Below are 16,997 nucleotides of genomic sequence, written 5' to 3' on the forward strand. Positions count from 1 at the left end.
GGGCGGAGATGAGCGGGACGTAACATCCCGCCCACCTCCTTCCTTGCGCATAGCGGCCGGGAGGCAGGTAAGGAGAGCTTCCTCGTCGTTCCTGCGGTGTCACACGGAGCGATGTGTGCTGCCACAGGAACGAGGAACAACCTCGTTACTGCTGCAGTAACGATTTTTGAGAATGGGCCCCCATGTCACCGATGAGCGATTTTGCACGTTTTTGCAACGATGCAAAATCGCTCATAGGTGTCACACGCAACGGCATCGCTAATGCGGCCGGATGTGCGTCACCAATTCAGTGACCCCCAACGAGTTCGCATTAGCGATGTCGTAGCGTGTAAAGCCCCCTTAACACAAACGCATGCGTTTTTACTGTTTTGTGTTTTTTTTTTTTTCTTCAAACGCAGTATTTACAGTTGTCAAAATCCGCCACAGGGTACAGTTTTGTGGTCAAACCAAAAAAACAGTGTGCGCACATCTACCCAAATTAGATCTTATACTTTACACTGACTAGGAGCAACACATCAAAACAGTGCCTGCAAATTGAGATTCTGGTTTGGCTTATATAGCCCAAGTCATATGGCAAGGCTCGTTAAAGGGTCGATCCTATTCCTCTCTGAAGAGGCAATTTGCATATTTAATTTCCCATTTAAGTCTCCTCATACTGGCATGTCACTCTCTACCAGGAGAAACCTTACCCCTTAGATCTCTGTCCCATTCTGGAGATGTTGAGGGACCCTGCACCAAGTCCTGCATCTATAAGATTCAGTAGATACGCCATACATGTTCAAGACAGGAACAATCTTATAGCTGAGCTAATATTACACGGCATTTTATAATGCACCTTCACATTACAGTGCATTATTTGCATACCAAGTATTCAGATGTAGCCTATGGGTGATTAAAATATGCAGATTATATACTGTATGGGTATTTTACAGGTGATCTCTGATTTTTGCACTGTACATCCTCTGCTTCTTTATTTGGCTTGAAAACAGTTACTAAAATTGCATTTAGAGAATCTATATACTCTAAAAGCCTTAGGTTTGCCATGCACAACCACCTTGCTTTTCATAAGAAAGAAAAAAAAAATCTCTTTATATCCCAAAGGAGCAACTGTCTCATCTCGTCAACAACGCTGTGTAACTTCAAAGCAGGTCAGGTTTATACATATTAATCAACACCAATCATATAAGGCTGGGAGCTGCAGGCTGAATGTGCGCCGTAATAAGAAGGATCGCCGCAAAAATATGCTACATGTGAACGCAACCATGGCTGCCATGTATCCACATACATATACATAGAAATAGGGCCTTCTAATAACATTTCCACCCAAACGGACAGTGGTAAGAAGCAGCAGGGAGGATTACTGTAAGGTATTCTATCACTCCCAAACTTGCCATGTCTCCACTTAGTTGTAGTTGGGGACTATTAAATATTCGTCTTGTAAGTTCACTTTATTTGTGCCCTAGCAGAAAATACAGCCTTTATTGTGCAATATGTTTAAAAGGATCCGACAGCTTCCCCAGGGCCCCCAAACCACCATGTATTTATTGTTACCATTATACCCTTCCTAACAAATCCATTTTATTGTCTTATTGATTCCTTCATATGCAAAAAATCTATTTTCTAACTAATGTACCGCGATATTAATTAGTGGTTGACTAGTTGTGGGGTCTTTGTTTTCCCCAATCTAGTTATCCAAATATGTAATCATACCCTCATAGGTGTGAGTAACGTGATTTGCAAGAATGGCGTCATCGCCAGCTCTTCACAACTCTCTGAAAAAAACACACCCCTACAATGAGCAGTAAGCAAGATATACGCACCCCAGGGACGTAGAACACAACAAGCAGCCGGTAACACCTGGCTGAGCCTTCCTTGGCATGTGCATTGTGCTGATTGAACACATACACCCAGCCTACTGCGTGTTGTCCGTGCCAATCGGCAAAAGCATGGACTGGCCACAGCTCTCCTGACCCAAGTGTGACAGCTTCATATATTTCTATGAGGCTGTCACGCTCAGATCGAGAGACAAAGGCCAGTCCATGCATAGGAGGTCCGTGATCAGATCGAAATACAACGACATCTGAATGAGCCCTTAGGCTATGTGCCCACGGGGACAGTGTCCTGAGGATATATCCGCAGGACATTCCGCAGGTGTTCCCAGGAAACAGCACCACAGCTTTTGTCTGTTTCCATGCTGCGGTATGTCCTGCGGATATGGTGCGGGTATTCTGCATTGAGGATACAGTACCATGGCTTCCGCACTGCATCCTCAATGCAGAACAAGTGTTGCAGTGATCGGGGCGTTCATATTACTTACCTCCATCATGCAGCACCTCGCTTTCCGGCAGCCGGGTCACTCTCTCAGCGTCTGCAGGAGAAGGTGGGCGGGCCTGAACTAGCTCCGGCTGTCACATGACCGGAGCTCGTGCAGGCTCCGCCCACCTCTTCCTTCCTGTACCTGGATTCACCGCGCTCCTGTACACCGGACGGAGAAAGTGACTCGGGTGAGGCAGGTAAGTATATGGGACCCTGCGGAGAAATCCGCAACAATAATTGACAGGCTATGTGCCCACGGGACTCTGTATCTGTGGATTTTTCTGCATCAAAATCCACAGCTTTCCCCCGGAATCTGCACCTTTTCATAGGTGCGGATTTGATGCGGATTTTGCGTTTTTTTTTTTTTTAATTCAATTGAATAGGCAAAATCCGCACGAAAATCTGCACGATTTCCGCTGCGGAAAAATCCGCAGCGTGGGCACAGCATTTCCCAAATGTCATAGAAATGGCTGGGGAGTAGCTGTGCTGCAGATTTCTGGAAAATCCGTGGCTTTTCCACGAGAAATGCACGGCAAAATCCATTTTCCGCAGCGTGGGCACATAGCCTTAGGCTTTAACACAAGTGACATGTTGGGGATTGACATTTGCCTAGATAGTATAGATGCTGGTTTTTGTAAAATACTGGGTAAAAGACTGAAGGAATTAGACTATATTAACGCCCTTGATCTCAATCCAACAAACATCTTATTTATGGCAGTATATTGAATCGAAAAACAGGAGACATCCGAGAAAGCTGGAATAATTCTGTGCTACATTAGTATGTCAAGTACTGGCCTAGAATATGATTATTCCTACTAATGAAGGGGTATTCAATCTTCTGTTCTGGGCCCTTTCCAATACTGGATAGTAAAACTCTAAGGAATATAACGGACCTCAAGAGAATAGTCGCTTCCTGCTCCACTGGGATAATATACTACTGCTACAGTGTTAATGACAAGAACAACCTAACAGCCTAATACTACCAAACATGAAGCTAGAAATAGGTTAAAAGCAAGTAAGAAATCTTCCATAGACCGTACTTGTGCACAAAATGGCTAAAAGTGTTCACTTTTCAGACTGCATACACAAGAAATAGGTTAGAGGAACAGCAGGATGCTCACATTTATGAAACTTGAGGTCTCCGCCTGACAAAAACTGCTCAAGACAAACCAAGATCCAATAGTGTCAAAGCTAACCTCAAGAGCTCCATGTGTCTAAGGTGAGCTGAAAAAAAGAAAAGTTAAACCCCGCCATGTAAAGTCATATACTTCATACAAGTACCCTGTATAAAAGGAGCACAGCATTCTACAATGTCTTCCTGCTACGTCAGCTAATGCCATCTGTGGGCAACCTTCGCCAGAGAAGGAAGAACACAGCAGATTGATATATACGTACCTTTATGGAAAAATCGAAACCACAGGTAACATGAATCAGAGTCAGGCTGCACAATGGCAGCCAGGTATGTCTTTCTGGCCAGGGAGCAAAGACAAAGAAGAGACTAGAAGCCAATCGTGGCCAGCTAGTCCCATCACAGCTGCAGCTGACTGTCTCTCGCTAACTACACATGGCAGAGAACTGTCAATCACTTAGAGAGGAGCTAGGAAAAGCCATTCAGGGGCGGTGCTGGACTAGTCTAATCTCTCGGCCAATGGTTCCCAGCTGGATTTACAACGTAAGCCTTTCAGAGAGTAATATTCCTGGGTGCAATCATGTAGCAAGGTTCTGATTCATGCTGGTCATGGTTTGGGCTGTGTAAGCTCCCTTTAAAAGGGAATCTGTCACCAGGAGTTTCCAATGTAAGCTAAGGACAGCATGCTGCAAGAGTTAAAAAAAAATAAAAACATCTGGGCTTGTCTTATCTGTGTGCCAGCTATTGTTTACTCATACTAAAGGGTTTATTGCTGTGTGATTAACATTGGTGTGCCTCTGTGCCTGTGACCGACACCTCACAGTCAATGCACAATCTCTATTGAGAGCCTGGTGTTGGTGGGGAAGCTCAATCAGCTTTGCTTTCTGGACTCCATCGGGTTTTATCCTTTATTCCCTTTAATGTGTTACATAGCATGATGAAGCATACCTTAATGAGGTTTGCCACCATTTAGGGTAGGACATCAATATCTGATTGGAGTGCGACATCTGGCACCATTGTCAATTAGCTGTTGCTGACAGAAGTTCTCAAATGCTACTAGATTACAGCAGCTCCGTTAGAGAATAATTGTCCCTGACTGGGTACTGCAGATCCAGACCCCTATGGAGTAAATCTGCAGTAGCCGGCCATGGTCACTATAAAAATTCAGAAGATGCTGTGTTTTGGCAGCATCCGCAAACTTCCGGCCGCCATCGACAACAACTGATCGCAAAGGGTGCCAAAGGACAGGCTACAAATAAGAAAAGTAGAGGCCAACCCCTTTATCTTGGCATGTAACACGGCAAAAGCCATAGAAAGAGTCAAGAACTTTTGCTATATTCGTATGTTTACTGGGGAGTCCCTGTGAGTGGTCTCAACAACGGCCAGCCTTTTTTGCACACGTGTATGCAGTGACAGCTGTCAGCCGCTGATTAGGACCGCCCAATGGACTCCTAAACTTAGAACCGACATAGGTTAAATAACCAGAAGTTTAGATTATTCTTACTCTTCCCACAAAATTACGTACAGTATATAAACCTGGTCTACTCCTGAACTAGAATATGTAATCCGCACATTTAGTGCTATAGGATCACTTTAAGCACTCATCCCTTTAAGTTGTTTGCAAAAGCAAGTTCAAGAATCAAAGAGATTAAAACAAAAACAAAAAAAACAAACAAGTTTTCAATGAAAAGTGTTAATAATGTACATAAAATGGTGGCCTTCTAGCAGAAGAGGATCAGGCACACTAACGCTCTTTACGAGTAAATTTACAACCCTAAGATGAATGTCATCAATTTCTTCCTAAGTATAAAAACCTTTGAAGATTTCCAGTCTTATAGCCTCAATTAACGATCTCTAAAACGTACGTGAACAACAGAGACAAGGTTACGTGAATTCTGTCTATGTTTTCGGTTTTTGGTAGCAGCATTAATTATTTGTGAGTCAAAACAGAATATCACCAGCCAATCCGTCAGATAAATTGCCTTAAGAGGCTATAAAACCTTATAAAAGCATGTCCTGCATTTAGCATTGTGGCGCTGGATGAAAAATGCCTGTATTTTCACAGCTCAAACGCCGCTGCATGTCTATTACAAACCAAGCTGTAGTGTGACCCACTTACCATGCGGAAGGAGCACTTAGAGCGCCGGTATCCAAAAACTACATTAAAAGTGTGAATAGAAAGTCCTGTTGGAACACAGGTACACTTCACCGATTGTACAATATATATACAATAATGGAGGAAATGATGGAGTTATAAGGTTTACTGGGACACATACTGGGCAAACCATGGACATATGTCTGAAGAAGAAGAGTCGCAAAAAGTATGACATCACATATACCCACTTATATATCACTAGCACGCAAAGATCTGAGAAACGTCAATAATGTTCAGCATACTTACATTTATAGTGGCTGCCGCATTCTTGTCATAGTATTTCTTTCTTTCGTACTTATCCCTGATAAAGAACTCCACTGATCTGGTGAAATTCATTAAGGCAACAACTGGATGGAAAATATTACTAAAATGAGCCTATGTATATTAGATGAACATCAGCAGAACCTGCATATTTCAGGGAGGATAAGTACTGTTCAGCAAGATGTCCACAATCTTCCCCAAGTACAGATTTCAGAGGACTTACGGATCAGGCAGATGGAGTTCAATATGTCCAATCCTTTGCTTTTAAGGAAGATAAGCTCAGCCAATCATTATCTAAGATGTATGGTCACCTCATGTATAAAAAGCAAAAATAAAAAAACAAGCCTCTGCCTAACAGGTTACATTTTAATGCTTTACGTAAACAGATAGTCGTAATACTTTTATCAAATTTGCATGCACTACTAGTAAGAGATTCAATGAAGGAAAAAGCATCACAAGGCAATATAAAAGAAATGGTCTCCAAGATGTACTGTAATATTTGACATTGCCTAGCAGATAATGATCCATTTGTTTCAGGTACCGTATATCACAAAAGTGAGTACACCCCTCACATTTGTTTACATATGTTATTATACCTTTTCATGGGACAACACTGAAGTTATGCCACTTTGATAAAATGTAAAGTAGTCAGTGTACAGCTGGTATAACAATGTAAATTTGGTGTGCCCTCTAACTAATGCAAAACACAGCCAATATTGTCTAAACTGCTGGCAATAAAAGTGAATACACCCCTAAGTGAAAATGGCCAAATAGTGCCTAATTAGCTATTTTAGCCCCGGAGTCATGTGACTCAGTGTTACAAGGTGTGAATGGGGAGGTGGTGCGTTAAATTTGTTGTTATTGCGCACACAGTGCATGGCAGTCATCCCAGAAGTAACTTTCTTATAAAGAGGATGCATAAGAAAACCCACAAACAGTTTGCTGAAGACAAGCAGGCTAAGGACATCGATGACTGGAACTATGTCTTGTGCTCTGACAAGACAAAGATGAACTTATTCGATTCAGTTGGTGTCAAACGTGTGTGGCAGCAACTAGGCGAGGAGGACCAAAACAAGAGTGTCTTGCCTACAGTCAAGCATGGAGGTGGGAGTGTCATGGTTTGGGGCTGCATGAGTGCTGCTGGCTGTGGGGAGCATTGAGGGAACCATGAATGCCAACATGTACTTTGACATACTGAAGCAGGGCATGATCCCCCTTCCTTTGGAAACTGGGCTGCAGGACAATATACCAACAGGATAACAACCCCAAACACCTCCAAAATGACAACTGCCTTGTTAAAGGGAACCAATCACCAGGATTTTCCTATATAACCTAAAGCCAGTGCTATACTGGCACTATCAAGCTGATTCTCTACATACCTTTAGTGGTCAGCTAGGATGTATTGGTTTTGAAATCCAAAAAAGTAAAGTTTATAAAATCATCAGCTTCTTGAGTGACCGCAGCTGAGGAGCAGATAATATCTGGGGGAGTATTCATAATTATCCCCTCCCTCTGTTAGAATTAGCATAAGTATTATACAATATATTTAATTTTTGACTTGCAGGACTTGTGCTGATGTCATACCCATTTGACCAGAAGGGGCAGGGCCTCAGCCAACAGAAAAAATGTTGCTCCTGGAATCACTTTCTTGTGTTTCAAAACCGAAACATCAGAGCTGACCACTACAGGTATGTATAGAATCAGCCTGATAGTGCCAGTATAGCACTGGCTTTAGCTTGTATACGAAAATCCTGGTGATTGGTTTGGTTCCCTTTAAAGAAACTGAGGGTAAAAGGTGTTGGACTGGCCAAGCATGTCTCAAGACAAAAAACATAAAACACAAAAAAACTATTGTGCGTCTATGGGGCATCCTCAAATGGAAGGTGGAGGAGCGCAAGGTCTTAAATATCCACCAGATCCATGAAATCGTCATGGAGGAGTGGACGAGGATTCACGTGGCAACCTTTGAAGCTGCTGTGATGTGACATACTGAAGCAGAGATGGTCCCCTGTCTTCAGAAACACAGACATAGTTACAAGTTGTCTAAGGCTACTTTCACACATCCGGTTTTTGCTCTGCGGCACAATACCGTTCTGCAGAAAAACCGCAACCTTTTTTTTTACGCCGGTTGCGGTTCTTTTTGCATAGACTTACATTAGTGCCGTATTGTGCCGCAGGGGCTTGCGTTCGGTCCGGTTTTTGCCGCATGCGGCAGATTTAGCCGATGCCACGGCTGGATAGAACGTTCCCTGCAACGTTTTTTGCTCCGGCAAAAAAAAAACGCATCGCGCCGCATCGGCGCATTTTTCAATGCATGCCTATGGACGCTGGATGCGGTGCGATGCGGCAAAAAATGCATCCGGCCGCCGCATGCGTTTTTTTCCACTGCGCATGCTCAGTAGCGTGCCGCAACCAGAAAAAAACGGACGGGCCGCATGTAAAAACTTAGGCTACTTTCACACATCCGGTTTGAGCACTGCGGCTCAATGCGGCTGTGAAACCTATGCAACGGATGCGACGAAAACACCGCATCCTTTGCATAAGTTTTTACATGCGGCCCGTCCATTTTTTTCCGGTTGCGGCATGCTACTGAGCATGCGCAGTGGAAAAAAAACGCATGCGACGACCGGATGCGGTTTTTTCCGCATCGCGCCGCATCCGGCGTCCATAGGCATGCATTGAAAAATGTGCCGCAGCGGCCGGATGCGGCGCGATGCGTTTTTTTTTTTGCCGGAGCAAAAACCGTTGCAGGGAACGTTCTATCCGGCCGCGGGATCGGCTAAATCTGCCGCATGCGGCAAAAACCGGACCGAACGCAAGCCCATGCGGCACAATACGGCACTAATGTAAGTCTATGCAAAAAAAAAAAAATGCAACCGGCGTAAAAAAAAACGGTTGCGGTTTTTCTGCAGAACGCCGTATTGTGCCACAGAGCAAAAACCGGATGTGTGAAAGTAGCCTTAGGCAAAGGATGCGGTGTTTTCGCCGCATCCGTTGCATAGGTTTCACAGCCGGATTGAGCCGCAGTGCACAAACCGGATGTGTGAAAGTAGCCTTAAAGGGTTTCTCTCATCTTCATTCTGCAGCAGTACACCATTCCTCTGCCTTCTAGCTACTTGCTTGCCAAGGTTTGCAGCTATCCTAATTGACAGATTGGACCAGCAGCATTGTTAAAGCACCTGTCCACTATATTGGGGGTTTTTTTCTTCCTATTTTACTGCTGAAGTGGTGCTAAGAATCTAAAATTCCCTGTACTTAGTCTTCTACTTACCAGCCACCATCTTCATTTTTTATCAGTGCAAATCCACTCTATGACAGGGCAGTTTGTGACCTGACAAATCACTTCAGGGCTTGCTGGGTGATCTGGAAGTCACCACTCAATGTAGGCCTATGAGAGTCAGAATGCGACTTCTATAGACTTACAATGAAAGCTTGTGATTAGTACACATCTTTGACTTCTGGTCAGTCAGAATTTACAGACACAATATGGCGGATCAGAAACGCAGCTGGAAAGAGCTGAAGACAGTAGCTGATAAGTAGGATCAGGAAGCCACTCCAAGGCTGAAATAAGAAAGAAAACTCTAAAAATGGTGCTTTAAACTACTGGCCAGAACTCTGCTCTCCGATACTACGAGTAAACACAACTTTGCCTCTGCGGCACCGGAGGAGCACAGTGATAGGAGCCAGCTTCAGATCGAATATTCCAAGCTCTATAGAGTAAGAGACTGGCCACCACTGATAGACTGCAGAGGTGGATGGTAACCAAAGCAACTAAATAGCACAAATAAGAGGTAAAATTGCCAAGTTTGCAGTTTCACTCACTAAAGAAGATGAGACAACCCAAATTTTTGGGAGGAAAAGTTCATCTTATCCAAAAAGTACGGTATACCCCATCCTCTTGAACGTGAAGCTACAATCTGGTTCAAAAATGATGGCTAGAAGATGGATTGTATTAGTGGGATTCCTGACAAGCGAACAGTGCTGCAATGACAGCATCAGTTTAGAGCACTGTTCTGTTTAACTCTATCTGCACCTGCCGCCTCTTCCTTTTCTCTTTGTTTCTCCTTTCCATGCAGCGAGTCAGACAGCACATCAAACTTTGGTTAGACCATTCTTTAGTGAATTTAGGGGCCAACTTTACCTAGTGACAAGGTAGAGCAATTTGGACCCAAAATGACAGTTCAGAGCAGCCTCCGTACATCTGTTGCCATCCATCGCCACTCTTCACTAGCTCAAGTAAAGCCAAATATGCCAATCAAGGAAAGTGGGAAGGGGGGATATAATAAAACAAGTGGGAAGGTGCACGAAACTGCTCAGCAGTGCCAAGGGTGCATAATGTGTCTATGCTGGGATTGAATAGCCTTTTGTGCCTAAATAAACATATAACCAGTGCATTTTTTCCGTTTCACAGAATTGCCCAAGTAAGTAGATTGCTTATGCCGGATAAATATATAAATGTAAAACAAAGCACATTAAAAAATATTTGTTCTAGCCTGCTGTATCAACATTTCAAGAACAGAACATAGCAAGCATACAAATAGAGAGAGAATTCAAAGCGCATCTTTTTAGAGATTGCGGCACAGTAGATCAAAGTTTTGTGATCTGTTTTCTTAGGGGAGCAGCATCTGATTATGGAAGTCACTGAATTTAGGCATTATCCGATTTTTTCCTTTGCATTTCAGTTTAAATCACAAAAACTCAATTGTATTATGAAACTTTCATGATTTGGGGCAAAAGAAGAAAAAACAATCTATACTTCAACTACAAGAATATTAAATAGGACAAAATATCCCCTAGCTAGAACAGCAGCGTCAGAGACGGCTTTGAAAAAGAAATAAAAAGAACCCATGTTTTGATCCCATGGCAAAGCAGAGAACTGATGCAACAGAAATCAAATATAGCGATTTGGTGAAAAAAATAGAACTAAGGTAATAAAAAATAATGTTTATTCATGACGTATAGACTGTGAAAAGAAATAGTATCTATAGTACAGAGCCTGCAACAAGCTATTCCCTACAACTAATCAATAGAAATCTAGCTTTATACCATTATTATATAAACAGACGCAACAATAAAAAAGGAATTTACAGATCACATACATTGGTGTTTACGGTTGTAAATGGAAACCGGCTGTTGTCTAGTTTTAGGAAGCTATCCTCTACCACAATCACCTTTCAAGAACCGATATATGCCCCTTATCAAAGGACAATCCCCTACCATTATTCCTATCTTCCAAACTGAAAAAGCTATTGGCTGCAGAGGATAAAAAAAAAAAGTTATTTCTTAAAATAAATAATATTCCTTTTCTACCACATTTCTAGTAACTTTCTTGCAAGTGGGGCTGTCAATGGAGAGGTTGGGAGGGAGCAAACTGGTCTCCATTTGTCTTGGTCCAAAGCAGTGACATCAAGTAGACATGAGCATGCAGCGAGACAGGAGCAGGACGCTCCGACCACAGCCGAGCCTGCAAGAAAGCATAAAGCCTGCGCAATATAGTGCCTAATAAACAACCTGTATTTGGCAGTATGAGACGTGTAAATACTTGCACCTATGTGATGAGTGCAAATGGGCATGGAAATATAGTGCCTGCAGGAGTATACACTACAGTTCAAAAGTTTAGGGTCACTTAGATATTTCCTTATTTTTGAAAGAAAAGCACTTTTTTTTTTCCATGAAGCTAACATTAAATTAAACAGTAATACACTCTATACATTGTTAATGTGGTAAATGACTATTTTAGCTTCAAACGTCTGGTTTTTAATGCAGTATCTAAATAGGGGTATAGAGGCCCATTTTGATCAACCACCACTCCAGTGTTCTAATGGTACATTGTGTTTGCGGTGTTAGAAGGCTAATGGATGTTTAGAAATCCCTTGAAAACCCTTGTATGTTATCACAGCTGAAAATTGTTTTATTGATTAGAGAAGCTATAAAACTGACCTTCCTTTGAGCTAGTTGAGAATCTGGAGCATTACACTTGTTGGTTCCATTAAACTCTCAAAATAGCGAGAAAAAGAGAACTTTCATGTAAAACTCGACAGTCTATTCTTGTTCTTAGAAATGAAGGATATTTCATGCGAGAAATTGCCACGAAACTGAAGATTTCCTACAACGGTGTGTACTACTCCCTTCAGAGGAGAGCACAAACAGGCTCTAACCAGAGTAGAAAGAAAAGTGGTAGGCTCCGCTGCACAACGGAGCATCAAGACAAATACATTAGAGTCTCTAGTTTGAGAAATCGACGCCTCACAGGTCCTCAACTGGCAGCTTCATTAAATATTACCTGCAAAACGCCAGTGTCAACGTCTACAGTTAAGAGGCTACGTCGGAATGCTAGCCTTCAGGGCAGAGTGACAAAGAAAAAGCCATATCAGAGACTGGCTAATAAAAGGAAAAGATTAATATGGGCAAAAGAACACAGACATCGGACAGAGGAAGATTGGAAAAAGTGTTATGGACAGACGAATCGAGGTTTGAGGTGTTTGGATCACACAGAAGAACATTTGTGAGACGCAGAACAACTGAGAAGATGCTGGAAGAGTGCCTGACGCCATCTGTCAAGCATGGTGGAGGTAACATGAGGGTCTGGGGTTGCTTTGGTGCTGGAAAAGTGGGAGATTTGTACAAGGTAAAAACCACAAGGAGGCATACAGCATTTGACAAAAAATAGTACATACTAGATTTAGTGATACTACTTCCCTTATATGACATGAAGCTTTTTTTTTTTAATAATTTTATTACAAATTACACTATATAAGAAAAGTGAGTACACCCCTCAAATATATTTGTACTTATATTCTTACACCTTATTATGGGACAACACTGAAGATATGACACTGATATAATGTAAACTAGTCAGGGTAAAGTTTGTATAACAGTAAATTTGGGGTGCCCCCTTTTAATAACAGCCATTAATGTCTAAACCACAGGCAACAAAAGTGAGCACACCCCTAAGTGAAAATGGCCAAATTGTGCCCAAAGTGTCAACATTTTGTATCTTAAGATTATGTTTCTTTCTGGGATGTCAGCCATGCAGATTAAATTTGATGTGGTGTGCGGCTTATGGTCTGAGCACTGACAGGCTGACCCTCCATCCTTTTAACCTCTGCAGCAATGCTGGCAGCACTCATAGGTCTAGTTTGAAAAGACAACCTTGAGATATGACGCTGAGCACTCAACTTCTTTAGTCAACCATGGTGAGGCGTGCTCTGAGTGGAACCTGTGTTATTTCGCTGTTTGGTGCTGCAGCTTAGTTTCAGGGTGTTGGCAATCTATAGCTTCGGCCATCTTTATGTAGAGCAACAATTCTCTTTTTCAGATCCTCAGAGAATTCTTTGCCATGAGGTGCCATGTTGAACTTCCAGCAACCAGTATGAGAGAGTGTGTGAGCGATAACACCAAAATTTACCACAACTGCTCCCATTCAAATCTGAAACCTTGTAACACTAATGAGTCACTTGACACCAGGCAAATGGCTAATTGGGCACAATTTGGCCAATGTCACTTAGGGGTGTACTCACTTTTGTTGCCAGCGGTTTAGACATTAATAGCTGTGTGTCGACATATTTAGAGGGCACACCAAATTTACACTGTTATACAAACTGACTACTTTACATTGTATCAAAATGTCATATCTTAATTGTTGTCCCATGAAAGGATATAATAAAATATTTACAAAAATGTGAGGGGTGTAATCACTTTTGTAATATGTTGTACATGGAAACAAGGGGTAAAGGAAACATGTGAAAACCAAAAATATTTGGTTAAATTATCAGAGCACAACAATGATTTTGCTACTGAGGGTAAAACATGTGTTCTTTACTAATTTGAACATGCTGATTCCAAATATGAACTCAGAATTTGCACAGCACGTCCAGATTTTGAGTTATAAAAAGTTAGCTTCATACTATGTCATGGAAAATGGTGTCTGCTTCTGTACTGATGTGAATGGGCTTATGCTAGAGTTGGGTTGTAGACATTTTCCAGATCAATGGAGACTGTTCATAGACTCTAGTAAAGCAAGCTTGAAAGCTGTTCTGTTGCACAATTGTAATGAAAAGCCATCTGTCCCCATTGCACATGCGGTTGGAATGAAAGAGACCTATGCTTCTATGCAGATCATTCTGAAATTTATTAAATATTCAGAACATCAATGGAACATTTGTGCTGACCTCAAAGTTGTTGCACTAGTCCTTGGTTTGCAGTTAGGTTACACTAAGCATATGTGCTTTCTGTGCCTATGGAACAGTCGAGACGACAACAACCATTATAAAATTAAACGGTGGCCCAATAGAGATGAACATAAGATTGGTAAGCACAATGTTCAACACGAATCACTTGTCGATCCACTTAAAGTTTATCTTCCACCTCTTCACATTAAACTAGGACTAATGAAAAATTTTGTAGTAGCAATGGATCATCAAGGGAATGGATTTAAGTATCTGAAGGAAAAGTTTAGTGCATTGAAAACTGAGGCCAAACTCAAAGCAGGAATCTTTATTGGTCCTGAAATCCACCAACTAATCCATGATGAAATCTTCAAGAAAGAACTCACCCCACTTGAACTAACTGCATGGGATGCATTTATAGTAGTAGTTCAAAACTTCCTTGGAAACGAAAGAGCAGAAAACTATGCTGAACTAATAGACAATATGCTTCAAGCATACGAAATGCATGGTGCCCGAATGTCATTGAAAATGTATTTCCTACATTCACATCTTGACTTCTTTCCTCCAAATATGGGTAATGTCAGTGACGAACATGGTGAGAGATTCCACCAGGACATTTCTACTATGGAAAAAAGATACCCAGGTCGCTTTAACCCCAACATGATGGGCGATTACTGCTGTTTTTTGCAATGGGCCACTAGGACCACTCACAAGCGCAAAAGCAAGTGCCTGAAGCACTTTTAAAAGTACTCTGCTGAGTTCAAGGCGATTTCTTAAGCTACTATAAGTGATTTTTAAGTTTTTTGGTTTATTTACCTATACTTCTTTTTCAATAAAAATGATAATACATGTTGTGAAACTGTGGGACATAACGATTCTGTATCTTTATTAATTGCTTATTTTAATTTTCACAAAAATTGGAATAACTTAATATCCTGACGTGCTACAAAAAAACTAACTTCAGATTTGGATTCAGCGCATTCGATTTAGTATAGCGCACATGTTTTTTGCCAAGTAGCAGACAAAAAGTGTTTATTTGTTGTGCTGCGTTATGGCTGAATAGCTGTAAAGAAGCCATTACTGAGGACCACAAACAAGAAGAAACTTGTTAGGCCCAAGCAACACAAAACCTGTACATTAGATTAGTGTAAATCTGTATGGTGATCCGAGGGGTAAAAATTAGATATTTTTGGTATCAACTGCCATGTCTCTGAAATGCAGAAAAGGAGAGCGGCTGGTGACCGTCCTGAAGCATGGAGAAGGTGGTGTGATTGTGAGAGTTTTTTGCTGATGAGCAGATTGGTGATTTATTCCATATTCAAGGCAAACGTAAAACAGCATGCCTACCCCAGCATTCTGCCACGACAAGCCATCACATTAAGTTTGCATTTAAGGCGATTATTTGTAGAACAGGACAATGACCAAAAACATATGGCTATGCAAATGCCATGTGAATGTAACAAAGAAGGGCGGGATGTAGTGGTGTGTCAGATGACAGCCACCATAATCACCCCAAATCAACCCAAGTATGATGTATTGTGAATAGCTGGACCACAGAGTAAAGGTAAAGCTGCTTTCAGGCATTAGTTTTTTGGCATCAGGCATGATCTGGCGAAAAAACTGATGCGACTGATCCGGCGGAAAAACGGATCAGTTGCATCAGTTTTTTCATGGATCCGTTGTGAAACTTAGCATGCTCAGTTCAAAAAAACGTATCCGGCAGCTGTATCAGTTTTTTTTTTTTGTCGCATTACGCCGGATCGGCGTCTATAAGCTTCCATTATAAAACACGCTGTATGGCCCCGGATTCGTCGCGATATGGTTTTTTGCCGGATACAAAAAACGTTCCCCTCAGCGTTCTATCCGGGTGGACAAAGATCCGGCGAAAGCCGGATGGAACGCAAGGACATCCGGCACAATCCAGCGCTAATAGAAATCTATGGGGGGGAAAAAGCGGATCCTGCGGCAACGGACGCCAGATGTTTTTTTTTTTCAGTTTTTTGCCTGATGGCAAAAAAACGATGTGTGAAAGCAGCCTTAAGCGCTAAACACCTCTGGTAATGCATGAAGACTAGAAGTCCCAGAGAGGGGTCATTTAACATTTCTAGCTTTGGAACACAGAGAGCTCAAAATTTCTGGGACTTTTAGTGTTAAGACTGTTGGGAATACATAGCTTCTAGTGTCCAAGCTTGCTGTTGGTAATTCACACTGTAGACTTTCTCAGCACCATGTGAGCACCAACAAGCCTTCAGAGATCTCTTCCACACTTTCCTGTGTGACCATATCTTATGGATTCTACTTATTAAACTTTAGTTTATTAGAACCTCGGGGGTAAAGCCCTTTTGACCATATTCCTTCTGGCTCAGGAACCATCCTTAGAAGCCAAATATTAACGCTATTATAGTAACGATAACAGAGACTCCAATTTTAATTTCTTGCCAGTTATCCCTAAAGCCTTCTTAATAAATATCCAATTACTGTGCCGCAAGCGACAGGCAATTGTTTACATTCTACAAAATGACCTTGACAACACATGCACATGAAATGCAAAGAATATCTTGCATATGGAGATGGCAAAGGCACGCTTTATGTGGTTAATCCCAACTGATTAAATGTGATCAATTGTAAAAACAAGCAACTTTGCAATTTACTGATTATTAAAATTGGCCATGTTCTCCAGATATCTTTAGTTTTTGTTTTTACTGTTTACTGCTCATTATCATACAGATCAGCCACCATTGCTGTAAAGCAGCAGTGGCTAAACATGTACAGTGCTTACAAGCTCTTTGGTGTGGAGCTTGTAAGCAGTGCACAGAGACTGGCAGAGATTGCTGAAACACATAGCTCCTCAACCCGCAGTCTCACAGCTCTTAACTATTAGCTGCCTTCTATAGCAGTACTGGAACTTAAGCAGTTCACCCCAGGAATGCATCAAATCTACAAGCTTAAATTGTCAATCAAGCAAAAG

At 41.8% G+C, this 16,997-nt stretch overlaps 1 protein-coding gene across 2 annotated transcripts in view; it reads right to left on the reverse strand.

The window, feature by feature from the left end:
* Window positions 1–16,997, reverse strand: part of SMAP1 (small ArfGAP 1) — a 315,731-nt gene that overhangs the window by 188,583 nt on the left and 110,151 nt on the right. For both annotated transcript variants that reach the window (XM_075340237.1, XM_075340236.1), the window contains exon 4: window positions 5,847–5,922. In XM_075340237.1, the coding sequence (XP_075196352.1) occupies window positions 5,847–5,922 (76 nt within the window). The remainder of the gene's footprint in view (window positions 1–5,846; window positions 5,923–16,997) is intronic.

This window comes from Anomaloglossus baeobatrachus, chromosome 3 (assembly GCF_048569485.1).
Source record: "Anomaloglossus baeobatrachus isolate aAnoBae1 chromosome 3, aAnoBae1.hap1, whole genome shotgun sequence".
Lineage (NCBI taxonomy): Eukaryota > Metazoa > Chordata > Amphibia > Anura > Aromobatidae > Anomaloglossus > Anomaloglossus baeobatrachus.